This window comes from Pseudophryne corroboree, chromosome 1, assembly GCF_028390025.1.
Source record: "Pseudophryne corroboree isolate aPseCor3 chromosome 1, aPseCor3.hap2, whole genome shotgun sequence".
Taxonomy (NCBI): Eukaryota; Metazoa; Chordata; class Amphibia; order Anura; family Myobatrachidae; genus Pseudophryne; species Pseudophryne corroboree.
This window is the reverse complement of record NC_086444.1, coordinates 557,337,204-557,362,623: the sequence shown is the minus strand read 5'-3', so window position 1 is coordinate 557,362,623 and position 25,420 is coordinate 557,337,204. Positions and strand designations below refer to the sequence as shown.

Sequence of the window (25,420 nt, the reverse complement as noted above, 5' to 3'; positions counted from 1 at the left end):
TACTAGGGACTTGGAGGACTCCAAGTTGCTGGACGTAGTCAGGGCCCTGAAAATGTTTCCAGGACGGCTGGAGTCAGAAAATCTGACTCGCTGTTTATCCTGTATGCACCCAACAAGCTGGGTGCTCCTGCTTCTAAGCAGACTATTGCTCGTTGGATTTGTAGTACAATTCAGCTTGCACATTCTGTGGCAGGCCTGCCACAGCCAAAATCTGTAAAAGCCCATTCCACAAGGAAGGTGGGCTCATCTTTGGCGGCTGCCCGAGGGGTCTCGGCTTTACAACTTTGCCGAGCAGCTACTTGGTCAGGGGCAAACACGTTTGCTAAATTCTAGAAATTTGATACCCTGGCTGAGGAGGACCTGGAGTTCTCTCATTCGGTGCTGCAGAGTCATCCGCACTCTCCCGCCCGTTTGGGAGCTTTGGTATAATCCCCATGGTCCTTACAGAGTTCCCAGCATCCACTAGGACGTCAGAGAAAATAAGAATTTACTTACCGATAATTCTATTTCTCGTAGTCCGTAGTGGATGCTGGGCGCCCATCCCAAGTGCGGATTGTCTGCAATACTTGTACATAGTTATTGTTAACTAATTCGGGTTATTGTTGTTGTGAGCCATCTATTCAGAGGCTCCTCTATTATCATGCTGTTAACTGGGTTCATATCACAAGTTGTACGGTGTGATTGGTGTGGCTGGTATGAGTCTTACCCGGGATTCATGAATCCTTCCTTATTGTGTACGCTCGTCCGGGCACAGTATCCTAACTGAGGCTTGGAGGAGGGTCATAGGGGGAGGAGCCAGTGCACACCAGGTAGTCCTAAAGCTTTACTTTTGTGCCCAGTCTCCTGCGGAGCCGCTATCCCCCCATGGTCCTTACGGAGTTCCCAGCATCCACTACGGACTACGAGAAATAGAATTATCGGTAAGTAAATTCTTATTTTTCCACTAGCTAAATTTACCTGTGTTTTTGCAATGGGGCGCGCATCAACACATGTTTTTAGTAAGTGGAAACGGCTCAACACTGGTTGAGTGACCCTGGAATCCTACCCGGGTAGCTACCTGGGTTGAACACTGTAACACGGTAATGACCCGGGTAATTGTGCAGTGGAAACGGTCGTTACCCGTGTTTCAGAACCGAGTGACGACATCAATAGGCTTTTACAGAGCTTACCCGGGTTAAGTGGAAACGGGGCCGACACGGGTTGTAGCCGGGTTAAACATTCCGGATCGGACCCGGTACTCAGGTGGAAAAGGGGTATTATACATATTCATTCTGTTTTATGAAAGTAACACATGCCAAACATATTTGGTCTGCAACTGATGCTGAGGAGAATATTGGCTAGCATCCAATCCTTTCAGATGGCTTAGTTGTACTGTCCAAATGAAGTCTCATAGCTGTGCATTGTAAAATGTGCTTACAAAAGTACACTTTATTACTTAACCATTCAGGATAGTTATGTTTGGTTATAACAAAGTGTACTTTTATAAGCATATTCTGTAATATGTATAAAATAGTATAGTCAATGAACTCTCAATGTTTTGAACAATAAATCACACCCAAGCATCCTAACTGCAAAAAAAATACCTTTTTGACCTACAGTAATACTTTAAAAATACTTTTTATTCAGTCAAACTGTATTTCTTAACCATTCAGGATAGTTGTTTGGTTATAACAAAGTTTTTTACTTTTTTTAAGTATTCATGTACAGCAGGTCAAAAAGTTTTTGTTTTTTTTTGCAGTTAGGATCAGGGGTGTATCTAGGGGTCCGAGCACCCCTGGCAAAGTAAGGTACTAGCGCCACCCATATTTGAAATAGGGAAGGTGCATGTGCAAAAAAGGGACATGATCTTGTGGGAAAGAGGCATGACCATACAATAGTTCCCCCAATTCAAATTACGCTACACAGTAGTAACCCTTATACACATTATGCTCACACAGTAGCAGTTCCCTTTACACATTATGCCCACACAGTAATTCTTATAACACTGAGGAGACATCAGCAGTGCCTTGCCTGGCTGAGGAGGCAATGCCACCCAAGGGCAGGTAGTATAATCAAATAGTAGTGCAAAGAAGTGCAGTTCCCTACCCAGTGGTGCAAGTAGAAAAAACTGTTAGTGATACTATGTGTGTGCGTTAAAAAATGGGTGTGGCCACATGGGGCGTGGTCAGTGAAAATGGGGGCGTGATGCACATATGCCCCCAATAGTGCCAGATGCACACATGCCCCCAATAATGCCAGATACACATAACTTAGGATGTTTAGGTGTGATTTTGTTTAACAAAACTTAGATGCCACATTGAGAGTTTGACTATACTATTTCTGATTCTTGTATTGGATATTAAACCTAATTTTAAGTTGCTGTGGTTTTTTTTAGTAACAGGTCAATCTTACGAGAATATGGTAACAGAGATCATGTCCATGGGTTATGAGCGAGAGCAAGTTATTGCAGCCCTTAGAGCCAGTTTCAACAACCCTGATAGGGCTGTGGAGTACCTCCTTATGGTAAGCAATACTCTTCCTACAAACTGTTCTTGTGGCTTCTATATCACTATGTAGTTAAGTTGTTATTCTTGAAGGTCCCTAGAACAAACGAAAACTTGGGATATTAGAGCTACTAATATAATGTAAACAAATATGTATATACAATGCTATGCAAAAGTTTAAGGCATGTGTGGAAAAAATGCTAAGTAAGAATCCTTTCAAAAATAGAAATGTTAATAGTTTATTTTTATAAATTAAAATGCAAAGTGAATGAAGAGAAATCTAAATCAAATTAATATTTGGTGTGACCACCCTTTGCCTTCAAAATTGCATCAATTCTTCTAGGCACACTTGCACACCGTTTTTGAAAGATCTCTGCAGGGAGGTTGTTCCAAACAGAAATGGAACGGTCATTGAGATCACCGATCCATATGCGAATACACCAGGAACACTTTTCCAGCACACTGGGACTTACTAGGAACTATTTCTTTGTTTCAGGGGATCCCAGGAGATAGAGAAGGTCAGGCAGTTGCTGAGCCTCCACAAGCAGTCAGTACACCACCTACTCAACCTCTGCCTATGGCAGCTGGAGCTGCTGCAACAACTACAACACCTACTACACCTTCAACTGGAGGTAAGATTGTGCTTTATGTAGTTGTATCATTTCTCAATGTGTGTTTTTGTGGGTTTTTTTTTCTGTTTAAATTTCTCTATCATCCACTAGGGGACACTGGAGAACTAGACAGCTGGGTGTGAAGGATGCAGACCGGAGGTAGCACAATGTAGTAAAAAAAATTATGCACGCTGGCTCAACCCCCTACATGCCCCCCAATGCCTTCAGTTTTAAAAATTGTGCTGGAGGTAGCAGCACAGGAAAGAAGCTCTTGCTCCAAGAAAGTTTGTTTTTCTCTAAATTTACAAGTGGGCCGATCCAGCCTATAGGAAAGGAGGATGGAAGGCTCCCACAATATATACCTGACAGTATATAGTGAGACAAAGATCCCGGTAGAAGGATCAGCATCTCACCAAGAAGATCATCAAACAGTGAGTACTCAGCAGAGGCATTGTGCTCAGCAAGGCGGCTAATCCACCCAGCAGCAGATGTGGCTCTCCCTGCGGGTGGTATCGCTGGTACAGTGCGAGTCTTTACAGGAGCGCAGCTAACTGAGGGCAGCCGCGGAGGTCACCGCTAGCGCAAGGACCCAGGACTGGACGCTCGGAGCGGCGGTCACGTGTTAGAGTCAGCTGCACAGACGGCAACAGGAAGCAGCTGGGTAGTTTTACAGAACGCTGGTACAGGAGACTCTGAGGTAATGGGAGCTCTCGGCGGGCACGCAGGACTGGCTGACAGGGCAGGCATGCACAGTCTTCAGGGAGAAAAGAGCAGAAGACAGGGGCTGCAAGGTGAATTAAAAAAATCGGTTTCGGACATTTTGTTTTATCCATCAGTCACGCCGATCGTGTGCGAAATCCTCTCTGAGGGTGGCGGACATGTTAAGAGTCCGGTTACAGAAGGAGAAATTAATGTTTGTAAGCATTTCACTCAGGTGCAGTGGTTAGAGACTGCAGTTACAGGCTGACCGGTTATCCATACTGGCGCTGACTGGGAGAAAAGAGATTAGTATAGGCTCTACTGCGGAGATCTTTAATCAATTAATTTCAAAAGACTATATATTCTGTCTTTCAAGGGACACTGCTGACAGGTCCTGCGGAGGAGGAGCACCAGAATTTCAACCCGGTCAACTCAAGCTGTATCAACAGTTGGTGGTTTGGGGGTTGTAAACGTCAGGCTGGTTTAAAAAAAAAAAAAAATTTTTTTTTTTTCTTTTTTGTAATTTTAATAATTCCAGCTGTGCGACTCCTAATTTTTTCATTGCTCCCTATAGCCCTACAGTCTTTCTCCTCCTAGTCTAATAGGGTAAAAGTACTGCTGTTTGTTGTGTGGGTGTTTTATCATGTCTGAAGCACCAACCAAGACCACAAAAACTTGTTATGTATGTTCAAAATGTCGGAAAAAGAGCACTAATGTGGGCAGCTCCAGGGTGTGCGACACATGTTTGGGAATGGATGCTCAACCTGGGAGCAGTTGTCCATCAGGGTCATGGGAAAATGCCCTGGCAGATATTTCTAAGGAAATGACGGAATCCTGCAAACAACATAGAGTGGGTGGCGGGTTTTTCCAAGACTATGGAGGAATTCCGAATTAGAATTACTCCCCACGCACATGTAGAAAATGTGCGTAAAGCGGTAAAGAGACCCCTCCCTCTCCTACAGGAAGAGGAGGAGGATCTCAGAAGATGAGATGGAGTCCGTAGAGGCGGTCCTTGTGGTCAGATCCTCAGGAGGGTGATGCTGAGGTCAAGGGGTTAGAATCCCTTATTGAAGCAGTGAAACAGGTCCTTAACTTCAAGGAAGAAGTAGTTAAGGAGCCTAATGTCTTTGATCTATTTAAGTCTCCGAAACCACAAACAGCAGTTTTTCCAATTCCTCACTCTCCAGGATCAAATGGGAGAAGCGTGGAAGCAGCCAGATAGACGCTTCCATATTCCCAAAAAGTTCAGTACTAATTAATTAGAGATATGCGAGTTCGGTTTTACTTGGATTTACTCGGGGCTCGAAACGGCATCTTATTGGATCACAGATGTCGCGCGTTTTGGATAGCCAATAAGCAAAACCCGAGTAAATCGGAGTAAAACCGAACCCGCACATCTCTACTAATTACCCACTGGCCAAGGGTGTCATGTCTAAGTAGTAGGTTCCTCCGATTGTGGATGCCTCCCTGGCTAGATTGTCAAAGAAGACAATTTTACAGATACCAAATGTGACTACACTTAAGGATGTATCAGATCATAAGTTAGATACGGCAGTCAAGTTTATCTTTGTGGCGGCAGGAGCATCACAAAGACCTACGATTTATCAGCGCTTGGGTAAATAAGGCTATTGTAGCATGGGCTGGTCAGATTGTTCAGGCAGTGGCGGAAGAGAACAGCCATGAAGAGAGAGTTCGACTAGCGGAGCATATCCAGGAGTCTGCCACGTACATTTGCCAAGCTGCAAAGGATGCTAGCAGAATTGTCACGCATATCGGCTTCGGCTATATCGGCTAGGATTCTGTGGCTCAGAGAGTGACAAGTGGACTCAGATTCCAAGAAGGCAGTGGAGGCGATCCCCTTTGTAGGGAGGCTTTATTTGATCTATAATTAGAAAGGTGGATTTCACAAGCAACAGTGGGAAAATTTACTTTTCTGCCTACCACGTATCCTAGAACTACGCCACACGTCAGAAGGAACTACTCTGGTTCGGTGTTCATTTAATTTAGGTCTCAATCCTTTCGAGCCAGACAGAGGTATTAGCGGTCAAGCTCGTGGAAACAGAGGCAGAGGCCGTTCCCAGTTCACAGCATGAAAACAGGTCTCTAAGCCTGCTGACAAAACCTGGCATGACTGTGTCCCAGTTCACCTTGGGTCTCCCGAGGTGGGCGCGCGGTTGATAAGGTTTCAGGACACCTGGGCCGAAACCTCACCAGAAGTCTGGATCAACAGTATAATTTCCCAGGGATACAAAATAGTTTCTGAATCGACCTCACAGTCCGTTCTTTATGACTGGCCTTCCTCTATGCCCTCAAAGAGGGAGGGCATTAGACGGGGCTATTCAATAGCTTCTTCAGACAGAAGTAATTATGCCTGTCCCGACTTCTCAAAGAAGAACAGGATTTTATTCAAATCCTTTTTGTTGTGCCAAAACCGGATGGGTTTGTCATACCGATCCTCAATTTAAAGGTGTTAAATCAATTCCTGAAGGTTTACAGATTCAAGATGGAATCAATACAGTCAGTTATTTGCTGGTCTGGAGCAACGGGAATTCATGGTGTCGATGGACATAAAGGATGCCTACCTCCATGTCCCAATTTGGAACCCGCACCAAGCCTATTTACGGTTTGCAGTGGGCAGGACTCGTTACCAATTCAGAGCTCTGCCGTTAAGCCTATCATCAGCCCCGAGGGTCTTCACAAAGATCATGGCAGTCATGGTTGCGAAATTGAGATTAAGGGTAACGATAATACAGTGTCTGGACGACCTTCTTATCAAGGCCCCCTCTCAGGACCAGTTGATCCGGGATGCTCAAATCACTCATCAGTTTCTGATTCGGCATGGCTGGATCGTGAATTTAAAAAAAATCCAATCTGCAACCGACGCAGAGGATTCAAATCCTGGGCCTCATTTTAGATACGATACATCTGAAGGTGTTTCTCCCAGAAGACAAGATTTGAGACCTCAAGGAAATGGTACGTCAGGTTTTACAGAACCAGTTGGTCTCTCTGCATCTTTGTGTACAGCTTCTAGGAAAGATGGTAGCATCCTTCGAAGCAATCCAATACGGCAGGCTACATTCCAGACCTTTGCAGATGAATCTGATTGCTCATGGGGCAGGTATGCATTTCCTTCACCGAAGGATTCGCTTGTCGTCCCAGGCCAGGACCTTGTTAATTTGGTGCTCTGTCCGCAAGAATCTAGCGGCAGGAAAGGGGTTTGGAATCTAGGATTGGACAATTTTGACAACAGATGCCAGTTTCTCGGGATGGGGAGCAGTGCTGGACAACCATCAGTTTCAGGGAAGATGTTCACTGCAGGAGAGCAGTCTTCCAATAAATGTACTGGAGCTAAGAGCCAATTACAATGCACTTTTTCTGGTGGAAGACCTAGTATGAGCTCAGCACGTAAGAGTGCAGTTGGACAATGTGATGGCAACAGCATACATAAACAGTCAGGGACGAACAAGAAGACGCATGGCTGCCGAGATATGTGGCCAGGACGCGCTGGCGATTCCCTGGGCATACGATCTGGTGTACATCTTCCCGCCGTTTTACCCGTTACAGAGAGCGTTGAAAAAGGTGAAACTGGAAAGAGCGTGGGTAATTTTAATAGCACCAGACTGGCCTCTCAGAAGTTGGTACTCGGACCTGAGGGGTCTTCTGGCGGAAGATCCGTGGAGACTGCCGCAGAGGGAGGACCTGTTGTCACAAGGCCCATTCCTTCACCCAGATCTGAACAGTCTGTTTGACAGTGTGGTTCTTAAGACCAGGATACTAAGAAACAGGGATATCCCGAAATCAGCTATTCCTACCATTTTAGCGGCAAGGAAGCCAGTCACTGCAGCACATTACTATAGAATCTTGAAGTACTGTACATGGACTGGTGCCAGCCTAGGGGTTGGAACCCCAGAGAATAACGTCTTACTAGACTGTTGAGGTTTCTCCAAAATGGTTTGGATGGTGGTTTGAGATTGGGATCCTTGAAGGTACAGGTCTTGGCCCCCTCGATCCTTTTCTAGCAACATTTGGCGTCCTTGCAGGAGATCCAGACATTTTTACAAGGTGTGTTGAAAGTACAACCACCATTTTGTCCTCCCACTGCACCGTGGGATCTAAATTTGGTGTTGGAGTTTTTGAGATTGGTGGTTTTCGAGCCTTTGGAAAGGGCGGATCTAAAATATGAGCTGGCAAGCAGTCCTGCTCCTTGCCTTAGCATCAGCAATAAGGGTCTCAGAGTTAGGTACCCTATCATGTAAAAGTCCTTTCCTAGTTTCTGATGAAGACTGAGTGGAGCTCCGTACTAAAGTGGAGTTTTTTACCCAAGGCAGTTTCGTGTTTCCACATAAACCAGCCGATTGTGGTCCCCTCCTTCCAAGGCTTGTCTGAGGGGGTCTTGTCTTTTAATGTGGTCGGAGCCTTACGGGTCTACGTACAGGCTACGGATTATATTAGGAAGTCTGACACTTTGTTTGTGCTGTATGATGGACCCAGGAGGGGTTGGCCGGCTTCAACACAAACCTTGGCCGGATGGATACGACTAACCATCAAGCAGGCATATATTTCTTCTGGTAAAAGTGTACGTTTTCGGGTAGGTGCTCATACCATCAGATCAGTAGGAGCTTCATGGGCTGCAGCTAGAGGAGCTTCCACTACCCAACTTTTCAGAGCTGCAACGTGGCCATCGGCACACACGTTCACTCGTTTCTACAAATTTGATACATTTGCATCTAGAGATGCAAATTTTGGACGTTTAGTTCTAAAGGCTTCGGACAACACTCGCGCCCATGGGAGTATCTTTGGGGTGTCTCCAGCTGTCTAGTTCTCTAGTGTCCCCTAGTGGATGATAGAGAAAAGAGGATTTTGGTACTTACCGGTAAATCCATTTCTTTGAATCCACTCGGGGACACTGGACGCCCGCCTCGGTGCAGTCAGTCTGCGTGTCCTTGTAAGAATTTAGTTCAGACGGTTTGGTTATTGTGTTAATAGTTCTTGGTTGCTGTTTGACATTGTGGTATGGTTGGTTCCTTCCCGTATGGATTTGATCTTTTCATGTTGCCTCTTCTCTCCGTCGATTTTTCAAACTGGAGGTATAGGGGGGCGTGAAGGAGGAGGCGCCAGCTATGCAAAAAATTTTTACTACATTGTGCTACCTCTGGTCTGCATCCTTCACACCCAGCTGTTTAGTTCTACAATGTCATGTCCCCGAGTGGATTCAGAGAAATGGTTTTATCAGTAAGTACCAAAAGGTGCTGATTGGCTGTTTGTGCCTGCTCAGAGCAGTCCCCAGCCCCTCCTTTTATTTCCTTTTGAAATCTCGTCAATGTGTGTGCCAACAAAGTCCATTTTAAATCAAATCACAGTGTTTAACATGAGTGACCCGGGTTCAGTGTGAAAGGCACCAACACGGGAATAACCTGGGTTGAAACTACAATGTGTAATACCCCTTTCACACCGCAAATATATCCAGGGATATTGCAGGGTCGAGCCGGCTCGAGGTGCAGTCTAACAGCACCACTTTTGAATATCCCTGGTAGAGTAACCTGCATTTTAACCTGATATAAAAGCAGTGTTATACACTGGTTGGACCCGGGTCAATTTGCACTCAAGTGTCCAATCTGGGTTATTCAACCCTGCATTCATGTAAAAGTGCTGATTGGCTGTTCTGTGTGTGCCTTGATGATGTCAGCAGCCTGAGCCCTGCATCACAGGAGAGAACAGAGAGCATTAAGAATTAGGGGTGAGGCAGAGATTTCCAGGCAGCTTACTGCATACCTCCCAACTTGTTAAAAGTACAAAGAAGGACCTTTGCGCGTGCCCGAAAAGAGGGTGTGGCCTATATGAAAGGGGCATGGCCTCGCGACAGAGCCTTGCTTGCGAGTCACGCCCACTTGTACCATCACTGAGGGGGCATGCCCAGTGCTCTCTGAGCTGCTGGCATGCCCCTTCTCCCTCTCACCTGTGAATAGACGCATGCGCACAGCGTCTATTCACCGCTGCTCAGCTAAGCGGAGCAGCAGTGAGAGGAACCTCCCAACTGCACCCCCCCCCCCCCCCCCTCCACCGTGACACAATGCGGCCCGCAGGTGGTACAACGGGACTGTCCCACAAAAATCGGGACAGTTGGGAGGTATGTTAAAGATGCAATTGTGTATAAAAACATAGCTCTGTCAGCAACGATCTTGCAATGCTGTGAGCTGTCCCCACCCTCTCCTTTTGTCCCCTTCTGACACCTCATCTGTCTGAGCCAAAAAAAAGTCCATTTAAATGACATCCATGGTGTTTTAATTGATGACCCGGGTTGAGTTAAAAGGAGCCAACCCTGCAATAACACGGGGTGAAAGTGTAGTGTGAAAGGGTCTGACCCGTGTCCAACCCGGGTTGAACCCAGGTTCAAAATACCGGGTCGGACCCGGTTTGCGGTGTGAAAGGGGTAAAAGTGTCTGAGCCTGGTCGGACCCGGGTTCAAAAGCCTGTGCAGACCCGGGTTTGCGATCTTAAAGCAGTATAATACCCCTTTCACATTTCCAATGCCGGATCCCTCCCAGGATTTCGAAATGGGTCCTTGCCGAGTGGGATCCGGCATTAGATCCCAACAGCAGGCTTCCCGGGTCGGGTTGCCATAGCAGCGGCAGGGCTGGAAGATGAGCATATCTTCGTGCCGCCTCTCCCTATGTGGTGAACGGGTCCCGGGTCGCATAGACCCGGCAACCTGTTCACACGGCCACTGACCCGGTATTCAACCAGGGAATAACCGTTCTTATAACCCAGGTTGAATTTCCAGTTCAGGCGACTCGGCAATTCTCCATGGCCCCTTTCACATCGCACAGTGACCCGTGTCGACCCGGCAATATGCCGGGTCAATACCGGGTTATTTTTGCGACGTGAAAGGGGTGTAAATTGCAGCATGTTATTACCATCATGAAGAAGTAGTGAATTAATCGGGAACAAAATGTGATTGCAGAAACTTCAGATTAACACAGCAACACATTTTACATTCTTGATTATGCAATTGGGTTTTGTGTGTGATAAATGTACATTATTCATTTATTTTATTTCTAGGAAATCCCCTTGATTTCTTGCAGAATCAGCCTCAGTTTCAACAGATGAGGCAAATTATACAACAAAATCCTGCTTTGTTGCCGGCACTTCTGCAGCAGATAGGACGGGAGAATCCCTCATTATTGCAGGTAATTTCCTTCCGTTCATAGCGATTCATGTTTTGTGCGTCTGAATTCAGGTAGAGCCTTTTGGAGAAATATTATTTTGAACTTAAAAAATAAATAAAAGTTTCTTAGCTTTTATTAGCGCTATTACGCACACAGATGATTGAATCAATTTGGGCAGGGTAGGGGCAGAGATAAATTTGGAGAAACAACAAACAGTGGGAGACACACTGATTCTGTAGTTAAGCTAAATTTTGCAAATAAAGGTAAAGCCAAGATACAGAAAGCAAAAACATGGTTATCCCAATCTCCGAAAGTGTGTGTAATATATTTTCTCTGACGTCCTAGTGGATGCTGGGACTTCCGTAAGGACCATGGGGAATAGCGGCTCCGCAGGAGACTGGGCACAAAAAGTAAAAGCTTTAGACTAGCTGGTGTGCACTGGCTCCTCCCCCTATGACCCTCCTCCAAGCCTCAGTTAGATTTTTGTGCCCGAACGAGAAGGGTGCATGCTAGGTGGCTCTCCTGAGCTGCTTAGAAGTAAAAGTTTAAATAGGTTTTTTATTTTCAGTGAGTCCTGCTGGCAACAGGCTCACTGCATCGTGGGACTAAGGGGAGAAGAAGCGAACTCACCTGCGTGCAGAGTGGATTGGGCTTCTTGGCTACTGGACATTAGCTCCAGAGGGACGATCACAGGTTCAGCCTGGATGGGTCCCGGAGCCGCGCCGCCGGCCCCCTTACAGAGCCAGAAGAGCGAAGAGGTCCGGAGAAATCGGCGGCAGAAGACGTTCCTGTCTTCAGATAAGGTAGCGCACAGCACTGCAGCTGTGCGCCATTGCTCTCAGCACACTTCACACTCCGGTCACTGAGGGTGCAGGGCACTGGGGGGGAGCGCCCTGAGACGCAATAAAACATGTTTAAACCTTATATGGCTAAAGAAATACATCACATATAGCTCCTGGGCTATATGGATGCATTTCACCCCTGCCAGTTTTCCTAAAAAAAGCGGGAGAAAAGGCCGCCGTGAAGGGGGCGGAGCCTATCTCCTCAGCACACAAGCGCCATTTTCCCTCACAGTTCCGCTGGAAGGAAGGCTCCCAGACTCTCCCCTGCAGTCCTGCTACAGAATCAAGGTAAAACAAGAGAGGGGGGGCACTATTGGCAGCTAATATAAAACAGCAGCTATAAAGGGAGTAACACTTACATAAGGTTATCCCTGTGTATATATATATATATAGCGCTCTGGTGTGTGCTGGCAAACTCTCCCTCTGTCTCCCCAAAGGGCTCGTGGGGTCTTGTCCTCTTTCAGAGCATTCCCTGTGTGTGTGCTGGGTGTCGGTACGATTGTGTCGACATGTATGAGGATGAAAATGATGTGGAAGCAGAGCAATTGCCTGTGTTAGTGATGTCACCCCCTAGGGAGTCGACACCTGACTGGATGGTCGTATTTAAAGAATTACGTGACAGTGTCAGCACTTTGCAAAAAACTGTTGACGACATGAGACAGCCGGCAAATCAATTAGTGCCTGTTCAGGCGTCTCAGACACCGTCGGGGGCGCTAAAACGCCCGTTACCTCAGATGGTCGACACAGACCCAGACACGGATACTGAATCCAGTGTCGACGGTGAGGAGACAAACGTAATGTCCAGTAGGGCCACACGTTACATGATCACGGCAATGAAGGAGGCATTGAATATTTCTGACACTACAAGTACCACAAAAAAGGGTATTATGTGGGGTGTGAAAAAACTACCAGTAGTTTTTCCTGAATCAGATGAATTAAATGAGGTGTGTGATAAAGCGTGGTTTTCCCCCGATAAACTGCTGATTTCTAATAAATTATTGGCACTATACCCTTTCCCGCCAGAGGTTAGGGCGCGTTGGGAAACACCCCCTAGGGTAGATAAGGCGCTCACACGCTTATCAAAACAAGTGGCGTTACCGTCTCCCGATACGGCCGCCCTTAAGGAACCAGCTGATAGAAGGCTGGAAAATATCCTAAAAGGTATATACACACATACTGGTGTTATACTGCGACCAGCAATCGCCTCAGCCTGGATGTGCAGTGCTGGAGTGGCTTGGTCGGATTCCCTGACTGAAAATATTGATACCCTGGATAGGGACAGTATATTATTAACTATAGAGCATTTAAAGGATGCATTACTATATATGCGAGATGCACAGAGGGATATTTGCACCCTGGCATCTAGAGTGAGTGCGATGTCCATTTCTGCCAGAAGAGCGTTATGGACGCGACAGTGGTCAGGTGATGCAGATTCCAAACGACATATGGAAGTATTGCCGTATAAAGGGGAGGAGTTATTTGGGGTCGGTCTATCGGACCTGGTGGCCACAGCAACGGCTGGAAAATCCACCTTTTTACCCCAGGTCACCTCTCAGCAGAAAAAGACACCGTCTTTTCAAACTCAGTCCTTTCGTTCCCATAAGGGCAAGCGGGCAAAAGGCCACTCATTTCTGCCCCGGGGCAGAGGAAGGGGAAAAAGACTGCACCAGGCAGCCTCTTCACAGGAGCAGAAGCCCTCCCCCGCTTCTGCCAAGTCTTCAGCATGACGCTGGGACCTTACAAGCGGACTCAGGCACGGTGGGGGGCCGTCTCAAGAATTTCAGCGCGCAGTGGGCTCACTCGTAAGTGGACCCCTGGATCCTGCAGGTAGTATCACAGGGGTACAAATTGGAATTCGAGACGTCTCCCCCTCGCCGGTTCCTGAAGTCTGCTCTACCAACGTCTCCCTCCGACAGGGAGGCGGTAGTGGAAGCTATTCACAAGCTGTATTCCCAGCAGGTGATAATCAAGGTACCCCTCCTACAACAGGGAAAGGGGTATTATTCCACGCTGTTTGTGGTACCGAAGCCGGACGGCTCGGTGAGACCAATTTTTAATCTAAAATCTTTGAACACTTACATACAGAGGTTCAAATTCAAGATGGAGTCACTCAGAGCAGTGATAGCGAACCTGGAAGAAGGGGACTATATGGTGTCTCTGGACATCAAAGATGCTTATCTCCATGTCCCAATCTACCCTTCTCACCAAGGGTACCTCAGGTTTGTGGTACAAAACTGTCATCAGTTTCAGACGCTGCCGTTTGGATTGTCCACGGCACCACGGGTCTTTACCAAGGTAATGGCCGAAATGATGATTCTTCTTCGAAGAAAAGGCGTCTTAATTATCCCTTACTTGGACGATCTCCTGATAAGGGCAAGGTCCAGGGAACAGTTAGAGGTCGGAGTAGCACTATCTCAGGTAGTGCTACGTCAGCACGGGTGGATCCTAAATATCCCAAAATCACAGCTGATTCCAACAACACGTCTACTGTTCCTGGGGATGATTCTGGACACTGTCCAGAAAAAGGTGTTTCTCCCGGAGGAGAAGGCCAGGGAGTTATCCGAGCTAGTCAGGAAACTCCCAAAACCAGGCCAAGTGTCAGTGCATCAATGCACGAGAGTCCTGGGAAAAATGGTGGCTTCTTACGAAGCGATTCCATTCGGAAGATTCCATGCAAGAACTTTTCAGTGGGATCTGCTGGTCAAATGGTCCGGATCGCATCTTCAGATGCATCAGCGGATAACCCTATCTCCAAGGACAAGGGTGTCTCTCCTGTGGTGGTTACAGAGTGCTCATCTTCTAGAGGGCCGCAGATTCGGCATTCAGGATTGGATGCTGGTGACCACCGATGCCAGCCTGAGAGGCTGGGGAGCAGTCACACAGGGAAGAAATTTCCAGGGCTTGTGGTCAAGCATGGAAACGTCTCTTCACATAAATATCCTGGAACTAAGGGCCATTTACAATGCCCTAAGTCAAGCATGGCCTCTGCTTCAGGGTCAGTCGGTATTGATCCAATCGGACAACATCACGGCAGTCGCCCACGTCAACAGACAGGGCGGCACAAGAAGCAGGAGGGCAATGGCAGAAGCTGCAAGGATTCTTCGCTGGGCGGAAAATCATGTGGTGGCACTGTCAGCAGTGTTCATTCCGGGAGTGGACAACTGGGAAGCAGACTTCCTCAGCAGACACGACCTCCACCCGGGGGAGTGGGGACTTCACCCAGAAGTCTTTCAAGTGATTGTAAACCGTTGGGAAAAACCAAAGGTGGACATGATGGCGTCCCGTCTCAACAAAAAACTGGACAGATATTGCGCCAGGTCAAGGGACCCTCAGGCAATAGCGGTGGACGCTCTGGTAACACCGTGGGTGTACCAGTCGGTGTATGTGTTCCCTCCTCTGCCTCTCATTCCAAAAGTACTGAGAATCATAAGAAGGAGAGGAGTGAAGACTATACTCGTGGCTCCGGATTGGCCAAGAAGAACTTGGTACCCGGAACTGCAAGAGATGCTCACGGAGGACCCGTGGCCTCTACCTCTAAGAAAGGATCTGCTCCAGCAGGGACCTTGTCTGTTCCAAGACTTACCGCGGCTGCGTTTGACGGCATGGCGGTTGAACGCCGGATCCTGATGGAAAAAGGCATTCCAGATGAAGTCATCCCTACCCTGATCAAAGCCAGGAAGGATGTAACTGCGAAACATTATCACCGCATTTGGCGAAAATATGTTTCCTGGTGTGAGGCTAAGAAGGCCCCCACAGAGGAATTTCAACTGGGTCGTTTCCTGCATTTCCTGCAAGCAGGACTGTCTATGGGCCTAAAATTAGGATCCATTAAGGTTCAAATTTCGGCCCTGTCGATCTTCTTCCAAAAAGAACTGGCTTCATTGCCTGAAGTTCAGACGTTTGTCAAGGGGGTACTGCATATACAACCTCCTTTTGTGCCACCAGTGGCACCTTGGGATCTCAATGTAGTTTTAGGGTTCCTAAAATCACATTGGTTTGAACCACTCACCACTGTGGAATTAAAATATCTCACATGGAAGGTGGTCATGCTGTTAGCTCTGGCGTCAGCCAGGCGTGTCTCAGAAATGGCGGCTTTGTCATATAAAAGCCCTTACCTAATTTTTCATTCAGACAGGGCAGAATTGAGGACTCGTCCTCAATTTCTCCCTAAGGTGGTTTCAGCGTTTCACATGAACCAACCTATTGTGGTGCCTGCGGCTACTAGGGACTTGGAGGACTCCAAGTTGTTGGACGTAGTCAGGGCCCTGAAAATATGTTTCCAGGACGGCTGGAGTCAGAAAATCTGACTCGCTGTTTATCCTGTATGCACCCAACAAGCTGGGTGCTCCTGCTTCTAAGCAGACGATTGCTCGTTGGATTTGTAGTACAATTCAGCTTGCACATTCTGTGGCAGGACTGCCACAGCCAAAATCTGTTAAAGCCCATTCCACAAGAAAAGTGGGCTCATCTTGGGCGGCTGCCCGAGGGGTCTCGGCTTTACAACTTTGCCGAGCAGCTACTTGGTCAGGGGCAAACACGTTTGCAAAATTTTACAAATTCGATACCCTGGCTGAGGAGGACCTGGAGTTCTCTCATTCGGTGCTGCAGAGTCATCCGCACTCTCCCGCCCGTTTGGGAGCTTTGGTATAATCCCCATGGTCCTTACGGAAGTCCCAGCATCCACTAGGACGTCAGAGAAAATAAGAATTTACTTACCGATAATTCTATTTCTCATAGTCCGTAGTGGATGCTGGGCGCCCATCCCAAGTGCGGATTGTCTGCAATACTTGTATATAGTTATTGTTACAAAAAAATCGGGTTGTTTATTGTTGTGAGCCATCTTTTCAGAGGCTCCTACGTTTATCATACTGTTAACTGGGTTCAGATCACAGGTTGTACAGTGTGATTGGTGTGGCTGGTATGAGTCTTTCCCGGGATTCAAAATCCTTCCTTATTATGTACGCTCGTCCGGGCACAGTATCCTAACTGAGGCTTGGAGGAGGGTCATAGGGGGAGGAGCCAGTGCACACCAGCTAGTCTAAAGCTTTTACTTTTTGTGCCCAGTCTCCTGCGGAGCCGCTATTCCCCATGGTCCTTACGGAAGTCCCAGCATCCACTACGGACTATGAGAAATAGAATTATCGGTAAGTAAATTCTTATTATGACGAGTTATGGTTTCTGCTTAATTTTCATTAACATTTTTGAATTGGTGATTCTCCATGCCTAGTTACCAATAGAGAGTAGATGGTATTTATTATCAAAAAATGTAGGCGCTGTTCATCTTTTAGGACCTAATAATGTGTGGGAAGGCACAGTGCTTTCCCCTCCACTGGAACGCATCCCTTGCAAATATGTCTTTCACTATCCTTGCATTAAACGTTTCTTAAGACACACCTTTTCAATATAGCCTACCACCCTTATCTCATCTTGTCTCACTCCTCCTACCCACCTTGTCTCCTTCCCAGTTTACCTTGCAGCTGTGTACCCCACCTGTGGAATCTAAGCTCTTTGGTAGGGCCTCCCTGTTCTTCCCCCTATGCTGTCCTTACCATCAGTGCTCCTTCTGTCCCCTTCAGCTATTCTGATAACTGCGTACACCTTCTGGCACCTAACAAATATAAGCTATATCTCATATATGTCATGGCACTTGCATATTTGGTGAATGTATAAATTCCATTGTGGGCAAAGTGTTGAGGTATGTTGAAGTGATTTTAATGGTTTCCATCATAAAAGTTTGTGTTATATGTGCATTGTATTATTACATACTGTAACACATTAAAGAGTTCCTCCCCAGATTTGTCCCATAGTAATCTTACATAGCATAACACAATGGTATTGTTGCTTTTCATATAACAGCAAATTAGTCAACACCAGGAACAGTTCATTCACATGTTAAATGATCCAGTCTGTGAATCTGAGGGTCAGGGTGGAGGTGGCGGTGGAGTAGCAGGTGGAAGAGGAGTAGCCGCCGAGGCTGGAAGTGGTCATATGAACTACATTCAAGTTACACCTCAGGAAAAAGAAGCTATAGAAAGGGTAAGTGACTCACAACCTGCTTCGCTGCACTCCCCCTCTTTTCTTTTTTAACAAACCTGTTACTGGGTCAAGCTCTATTCATTGTTTCTTTTTTGATAATTTTTAACATCAAGTTATCAATTTCCTATAATGGGAAAGTGCAAAGATAGTAGATAGAAGTTCTTATGTGATAAGTCGCAGTAACAAAAGTAGCTACAACAAAATACAAAAGAAAAATATTTTTGTAAGGTACATTTCATCTGTTTCGACAGTATCTCTTGCCATGTTCCAGTTGCAGTGTGTATTCTTACAGTAGTCCAGTGATGCGTATGTTAACGGCACCGTAGAAAAGTTTTAGCAGTTTTATTAGGATATGCTAAGGAATCTTCATATTAATAAATGTGTATGTGTGTGTATAAGTAAATTTGGAAGCGCTTTCCGTATGCAATCCAACCGCAAAAACTGAGAAAAGGATGTGGGCACATGCTCAGCGCCCATCCTGTGCACGTGCACGCATTTTCTGCAGGGGAGGGGGGGGCGGCAGAAAATGCAATTGCCTCTGCCTGTCAATCTGGTGGACAGTCGCATGGGGGGGGGGAGACTATCCGTTTCCAGGGCGGAGACTGAGCGTTGCGGAGGCAGCCAAACGGGGCAGTGCATCGCGAACGGGGGCATGATCTCGGCGGCTGCTTGACGTCACATGCAGCTGCTGCGATAGGAAACGTGGCAGCGGGCCTCCTATGGGCACAGTAGGTATCTTTTCTGCTAATGTGCAAAACTCGTGATGCATTAGCAATTTCTGCTTGTTGGGGGGGGGGGGGGGGGTGTGTGATCAGAATGCTGGGCCGCCCCCAGCATTTTAACAAAAGGAATGCAAATTCTGCTAATTAGCAGTATTTGCAATCCTTACTGAATTAGGCCCTTCATCAGGTTGTTCTTGGGAGAGTCGGTTGCATAATAAGGCATAGTTAGATTTTGGGGTTTTAGGATTAGTATATATAAACTACATATGTCGCACAATGGGCCTAATTCTGAGTTGATCGCAGCAGCAAATATGTTAGCAGTTGGGCAAAACCATGTGCACTGCAGGGGGGGCAGATATAACGTGCAGAGAGAGTTAGATTTTGGGTGGGGTGTATTCAAACTGAAATCTAAATTGCAGTGTAAAAATAAAGCAGCCAGTATTTACCCCGCACAGAAACTAAATAACCCACCCAAATCTAACTCTCTCTGCACATGTTATATCTGCCTCCCCTGCAGTGCACATGGTTTTGCCCAATTGCTAACAAACTTGCTGCTGTGATCAACTCAGAATTACCCCCAATATTGTGATTTTGGTTTGAATTGTTTTCCTAGAGCAGTGTTTCCCAACCACGGTCCTCAAGGCACACTAACAGTCCTGTTTTTTGTGATATCCAGGCTTGAACACAGGTGGCTTAATTAGTACCTCAGTTATTTTGATTTAACCATCTGTGCTGAAGCCTGGATATCACTAAAACCTGTACTGTTGGTGTGCCTTGAGGACCGCGGTTGGGAATGCCTGTCCTAGAGGTTACGTAATAGGTGCCGATTTCTGTGAGGTTGCTGCTAAATTTGCAGGGGTAAAGTCTGGTTCAGTTCAATCTGCTGAAATCGAATCTGGCACCCATTGCATAACCTTGTCTGTTCACAATGACACTTATCCAAGCATTACATGCACTCTACCACTGCTGTTAAAAATGCATTTGAAAATTGTCCTTGAGTGCTGACAGCATGTTTACCATAGTCTACTAAAAAAGTTAGTTTTCAGTTTAACTATTTCTTGCAGTACTTGAATTGCTGATACGCTTATATACTGTAGATGTTTCACTTTGTGGGTGTTCATGTTTGATCCTATTAGAGACTACATGCTACTAACGTATGTTTTATTATACCTGCAGCTAAAAGCACTAGGATTCCCTGAAGGACTCGTGATACAAGCTTATTTTGCATGCGAGAAGAATGAGAATTTGGCTGCCAATTTTCTCCTACAGCAAAACTTTGATGATGATTGAAAAGAAGAGACTGTATTTTATATCTTGCGTCACACCAGTGCATTACACTAACTTTGCTCACTGGATTTACTGGGATGATTTGGGCTCATATCCACAATATTTGGTGTACGGTAGTCAAGGGTGGGTGGGTTAGGGAATTATTGGAAAAGCTAGGACAAAGCATACATCTGCAGTTTATTGAGCAGTTACAAGGGTCAGCGTGTATTATGGAAATGAGCAAAAAAAAACAAAAAAAGAAAAACATATTTGCAACCAAAATACAGCTTCAGCAGGCATTTATTCCCTTCTGAGATACCATCTGCTAACTTCTAGATATCATTTTACCTTTTCACTAGTATACTTAGATCCATAAATTTAGTGTAATGCCCTGCTTCCGGTTTTCTTTCTGACAAAACATTGGTATTATATAGCCTGTGGTACCAGACAGTGTCTGTATTTTCTGGTAACACCGTGTTATGGCCGTGTGATCTCTAGGGCTTTGAGGAAGCTTATAAGATGTAAATGCCAAAATAAAGATAGGTGATTATTTGCTGCTTCAACAAATAATTAAAGTCTGAAATTAGTGCACAGAAAACTTTTTTTTTTTTTTTTACATGGTAAATGCTGTGAAAGTAAATTCGGAAGATCTTTCTTTCCAATAAATAATCTTTACTGATATTTAAATAAACCCTTATTGAGTGTGAAGTGGCCACTTTCTGTTCTGACTTAGAAAACAGTATTCACACAGGAGTTTGATTTTGTTTTTTTTTCCTTCCAGTTTAGAGAATTGAAACGGATTAGCTTTCTAATTGCTTATTTACTTCAATTTTTACATTGCAGTAAAGGTTTTTAAAACAGTTGTTGCATGTTTTTGGTTTTGATAAAATCCACTTGGTGTGTTAAGTAACCTATACAGTGTTTATTAGTTTTCCATGTCAGCCGAGAATGTGCAACCTCTTCAACCTGTCCAACCTATTTAATCCATGCTTGTCCGAAAACCACATATATGTAAACCAGTCCAATAGCAATGCAAGCCACATATTCAAAGATAAATTGAGAAAGGGTTTTTTTTTTTTTTTTAAATGTATAAACTTTATTTCATACCCCATACCAAAATATTCAGTACAAATTCTTTCTGCTCTGAAGCTGGCATGACAGGGCTTGAGAGGTCATCACATCCTCTGTTGTTTTCAGAGAGGGCATGACATATAAATGAATTGTAAGAACTATTTGTGTATGTACTACTTATACATCGCCTAAATGGACAGTTGAACAATCAGAGGGAAAAAAAACCCCAAAAAGTTATACACAACATTAAAAGTTCTCCTTGTATAGTGTTTTGTTTACATTTATTTGCTGTAGATGTAATTATTTGTGGTGGTTGTGTGTTTGTATGATGAGTGGAATAATATCTGGCAGCCTGGATTGATATTTAAATGCATCCTTTGCCTCGATTACTCCATACTACACAGTTTTGACTTTGAGGATCTCAACACATTTCAACTGTGTAAATGACTGTTTCTCTGACGTCCTAAGTGGATGCTGGGACTCCGTAAGGACCATGGGGAATAGCGGCTCCGCAGGAGCCTGGGCACAACTAAAGAAAGCTTTAGGACTACCTGGTGTGCACTGGCTCCTCCCACTATGACCCTCCTCCAGACCTTAGTTAGAATCTTGTGCCCGGCTGAGCTGGATGCACACTAGGGGCTCTCCTGAGCTCCTAGAAAAGAAAGTATATTTTAGGTTTTTTATTTTCAGTGAGATCTGCTGGCAACAGACTCACTGCTACGAGGGACTAAGGGGAGAAGAAGCGAACCTACCTGATTGGAGCTAGTTTGGGCTTCTTAGGCTACTGGACACCATTAGCTCCAGAGGATTCGAACACAGGACCCGACCTCGATCGTTCGGTCCCGGAGCCGCGCCGCCGTCCCCCTTACAGAGCCAGAAGCATGAAGATGGTCCTGAAAATCGGCGGCAGAAGACTTCGGTCTTCAACAAGGTAGCGCACAGCACTGCAGCTGTGCGCCATTGCTCCTCATGCACACCTCACACTCCAGTCACTGATGGGTGCAGGGCGCTGGGGGGGGAGGGCGAGGGCGCCCTGAGCAGCAATATTCATACCTTGACTGGCAAAAAAATCACAATATATAGTCCCAGAGGCTATATATGTGATAAATACCCCTGCCAGAATCCATAAAAAAGCGGGAGAAAAGTCAGCCGGAAAAGGTGCGGGGCTATCTCCCTCAGCACACTGGCGCCATTTTCTCTTCACAGTGCAGCTGGAAGCCAGCTCCCCAGGCTCTCCCCTGTAGTTTTCAGGCTCAAAGGGTTAAAAAGAGAGGGGGGGGCACTAAATTTAGGCGAAAAATTGTGTATTATAGCAGCAATAAGGGAAAAATCACTGTGGGAAGTGTGAATCCCTGTATTATATAGCGCTTTGGTGTGTGCTGGCATACTCTCTCTCTGTCTCCCCAAAGGACTTTGTGGGGTCCTGTCCTCAGTCAGAGCATTCCCTGTGTGTGTGCGGTGTGTCGGTACGGCTGTGTTGACATGTTTGATGAGGAAGGTTACGTGGAAGGCGGAGCAGATGCCGATAAATGTGATGTCGCCCCCTGTGGGGCCGACACCAGAGTGGATGGATAGGTGGAAGGTATTAACCGACAGTGTCAACTCCTTACATAAAAGGCTGGATGACGTAACAGCTGTGGGACAGCCGGCTTCTCAGCCCGCGCCTGCCCAGGCGTCTCAAAGGCCATCAGGGGCTCAAAAAACGCCCGCTACCTCAGATGGCAGACACAGATGTCGACACGGAGTCTGACTCCTGTGTCGACGAGGTTGAGACATATACACAATCCACTAGGAACATCCGTTGCATGATCTCGGCAATGAAAAATGTTTTACACATTTCTGACATTAACCCAAGTACCACATAAAAGGGGTTTTATATTTGGGGAGAAAAAGCAGCCAGTGTTTTGTTCCCCCATCAGATGAGTGAATGAAGTGTGTGAAGAGGCGTGGGTTCCCCTGATAAGAAACTGGTAATTTCTAAAAAGTTACTGATGGCGTACCCTTTCCCGCCAGAGGATATGTCACGTTGGGAGATATCCCCTAGGGTGGATAAGGCGCTCACACGTTTGTCAAAAAAGGTGGCACTGCCGTCTTAGGATACGGCCACTTTGAAGGAGCCTGCTGATAAAAAACAGGAGGCTATCCTGAAGTCTGTATATACACACTCAGGTACTATACTGAGACCTGCAATTGCCTCAGCATGGATAGTGCTGCTGCAGCGGGGTCTGTTACCCTGTCAGGACAGGGATACTATTTTGCTAACCATAGAGCATATTAAAGACGTAGTCTTATATGTGAGGGATGCACAGAGGGATATTGCCGGCTGGCATCCAGAATTAATGCAATGTCCATTCTGCCAGGAGGGTATTAGGGACCTGGCAGTGGACAGGTGATGCTGACTTTAAAAGGCATATCTGCCTTATAAGGGTGAGGAATTGTTGGGGATGGTCTCTGGGACCTCGTATCCACAGCAACAGCTGGGAAGAACATTTTTTACCTCAAGTTTCCTCACAGCCTAAGAAAGCACTGTATTATCAGGTACAGCCCTTTCGGCTTCAGAAAAGCAAGCGGGTCAAAGGCGCTTCCTTTCTGCACAGAGTCAAGGGAAGAGGGAAAAAAGCTGCACCAGACAGCCAGTTCCCAGGATCAAAAATCTTCCCCCGCTTCCTCTGAGTCCACCGCATGACGCTGGGGCTCCACAGGTGGAGCCAGGTGCGGTGGGGGCGCGTTTCGGGAACTTCAGCGACCAGTGGGCTCGCTCACAGGTGGATCCCTGGGTTCTGCAAGTAGTGTCACAGGGATACAAGCTGGAGTTCGAGGTGACTCCACCTCGCCGTTACCTCAAATCAGCCTTGCCTGCTGCCCTCGGAGAAAGGGGAGGTAGTACTGGTGGCAATTCACAAGCTGTACTTCCAGCTGGTGATAATCAAGGTACCCCTCCTACAACAAGGCCGGGGTTACTATTACACAATGTTTGTGGTACCGAAACCAGACGGTTCGGTGAGACCCATTCTAAAACTGAAATCCTTGAACACTTATATACGAAGGTTCAAGTTCAAAATGGAATCGCTCAGGGCGGTTATTGCAAGCCTGGACGAAGGGGATTACATGGTATCACTGGACATCCAGGATGCTTACCTGCATGTCCCCATTTACCCTCCTCACCAGGAGTACCTCAGGATTGTGGTACAGGACTGTCATTACCAATTCCTGACGTTGGTCTGTCCCCGGCACCGAGGGTTTTTACCAAGGTAATGGCCGAAATGATGATACTCCTTCAAAAAAAAAAAAAAAAAAGGAGTTATAATTATCCCTACTTGGACGATCTCCTTATAAAGGCGAGGTCCAGGGAGCAGTTGTTGGTCGGAGTAGCACTATCTCGGGAAGTGCTACAACAGCACGGCTGGATTCTGAATATTCCAAAGTCGCAGCTGGTTCCTACGACGCGTCTACTGTTCCTGGGTATGGTTCTGGACACAGAACAGGATAAAAAGGGTTTCTCCCGGAGGAGAAGACCAAGGAGTTGTCATCTCTAGTCAGAGACCTAAAACCAATACAGGTGTCGGTGCATCAATGCACGCGAGTCCTGGGAAAGATGGTAGCTTCTTACGAAGAAATTCCATTCGGCAGGTTCCATGCAAGGATCTTCCAGTGGAATCTGTTGGACAAGTGGTCCGGGTCGCATCTTCAGATGCATCGGCTGATAACCCTGTCTCCAAGGGCCAGGGTGTCGCTGTTGTGGTGGCTGCAGAGTGCTCATCTTCTAGAGGGCCGCAGATTCGGCATACAGGACTGGGTCCTGGTGACCACGGATGCCAGCCTTCGAGGTTGGGGGGCAGTCACACAGGGAAGAAACTTCCAAGGACTATGGTCGAGTCAGGAGACTTCCCTACACATAAATATTCTGGAACTAAGGGCCATTTACAATGCCCTAAGTTAGGCTAGACCCCTGCTTCAACACCAGCCGGTGCTGATCCAGTCAGACAACATCATGGCGGTCGCCCATGTATACCAAAAGGGCGGCACAAGAAGCAGGATGGCGATGGCAGAAGCCACAAGGATTTTCCGATGGGCGGAAAATCATGTGCTAGCACTGTCAGCAGTGTTCATTTCCGGAGTGGACAACTGGGAAGCAGACTTTCTCAGCTGGCACGACTTCCACCCGGGAGAGTGGGGATTTCATCCAGAAGTCTTCCAAATGATTGTACACCATTGGGAAAGGCCACAGGTGGACATGATGGTGTACCGCCTCAACAAAAAGCTAAAAAGATATTGCGCCAGGTCAAGGGACCCTCAGGCGATAGCTGTGGACGCTCTGGTGACACCGTGGGTGTACCAGTCGGTTATGTGTTCCCTCCTCTTCCTCTCATACCCAAGGTACTGAGGATAATATGAAAAAGAGGAGTAAGAACTATACTCATTGTTCCGGATTGGCCAAGAAGAGCTTGGTACCCGGAACTTCAAGAACTGATCTCAGAGGACCCATGGCCTCTGCCGCTCAGACAGGACCTGCTGCAGCAGGGG

The 25,420-nt window shown here is 46.5% G+C and overlaps 1 protein-coding gene across 1 annotated transcript in view; it reads left to right on the top strand.

Moving 5' to 3' along the window:
* The window catches only part of RAD23B (RAD23 homolog B, nucleotide excision repair protein), a 171,203-nt gene extending 150,043 nt beyond the window's left edge, over positions 1–21,160 (top strand). Inside the window, exons 6-10 of the mRNA XM_063914136.1 lie at positions 2,375–2,502; positions 2,980–3,115; positions 10,853–10,980; positions 17,658–17,837; positions 19,736–21,160. Of these exons, the coding sequence (XP_063770206.1) occupies positions 2,375–2,502; positions 2,980–3,115; positions 10,853–10,980; positions 17,658–17,837; positions 19,736–19,849 (686 nt within the window). The 3' untranslated portion in view covers positions 19,850–21,160. The remainder of the gene's footprint in view (positions 1–2,374; positions 2,503–2,979; positions 3,116–10,852; positions 10,981–17,657; positions 17,838–19,735) is intronic.
* The last annotated feature ends 4,260 nt before the right edge of the window (positions 21,161–25,420 follow it).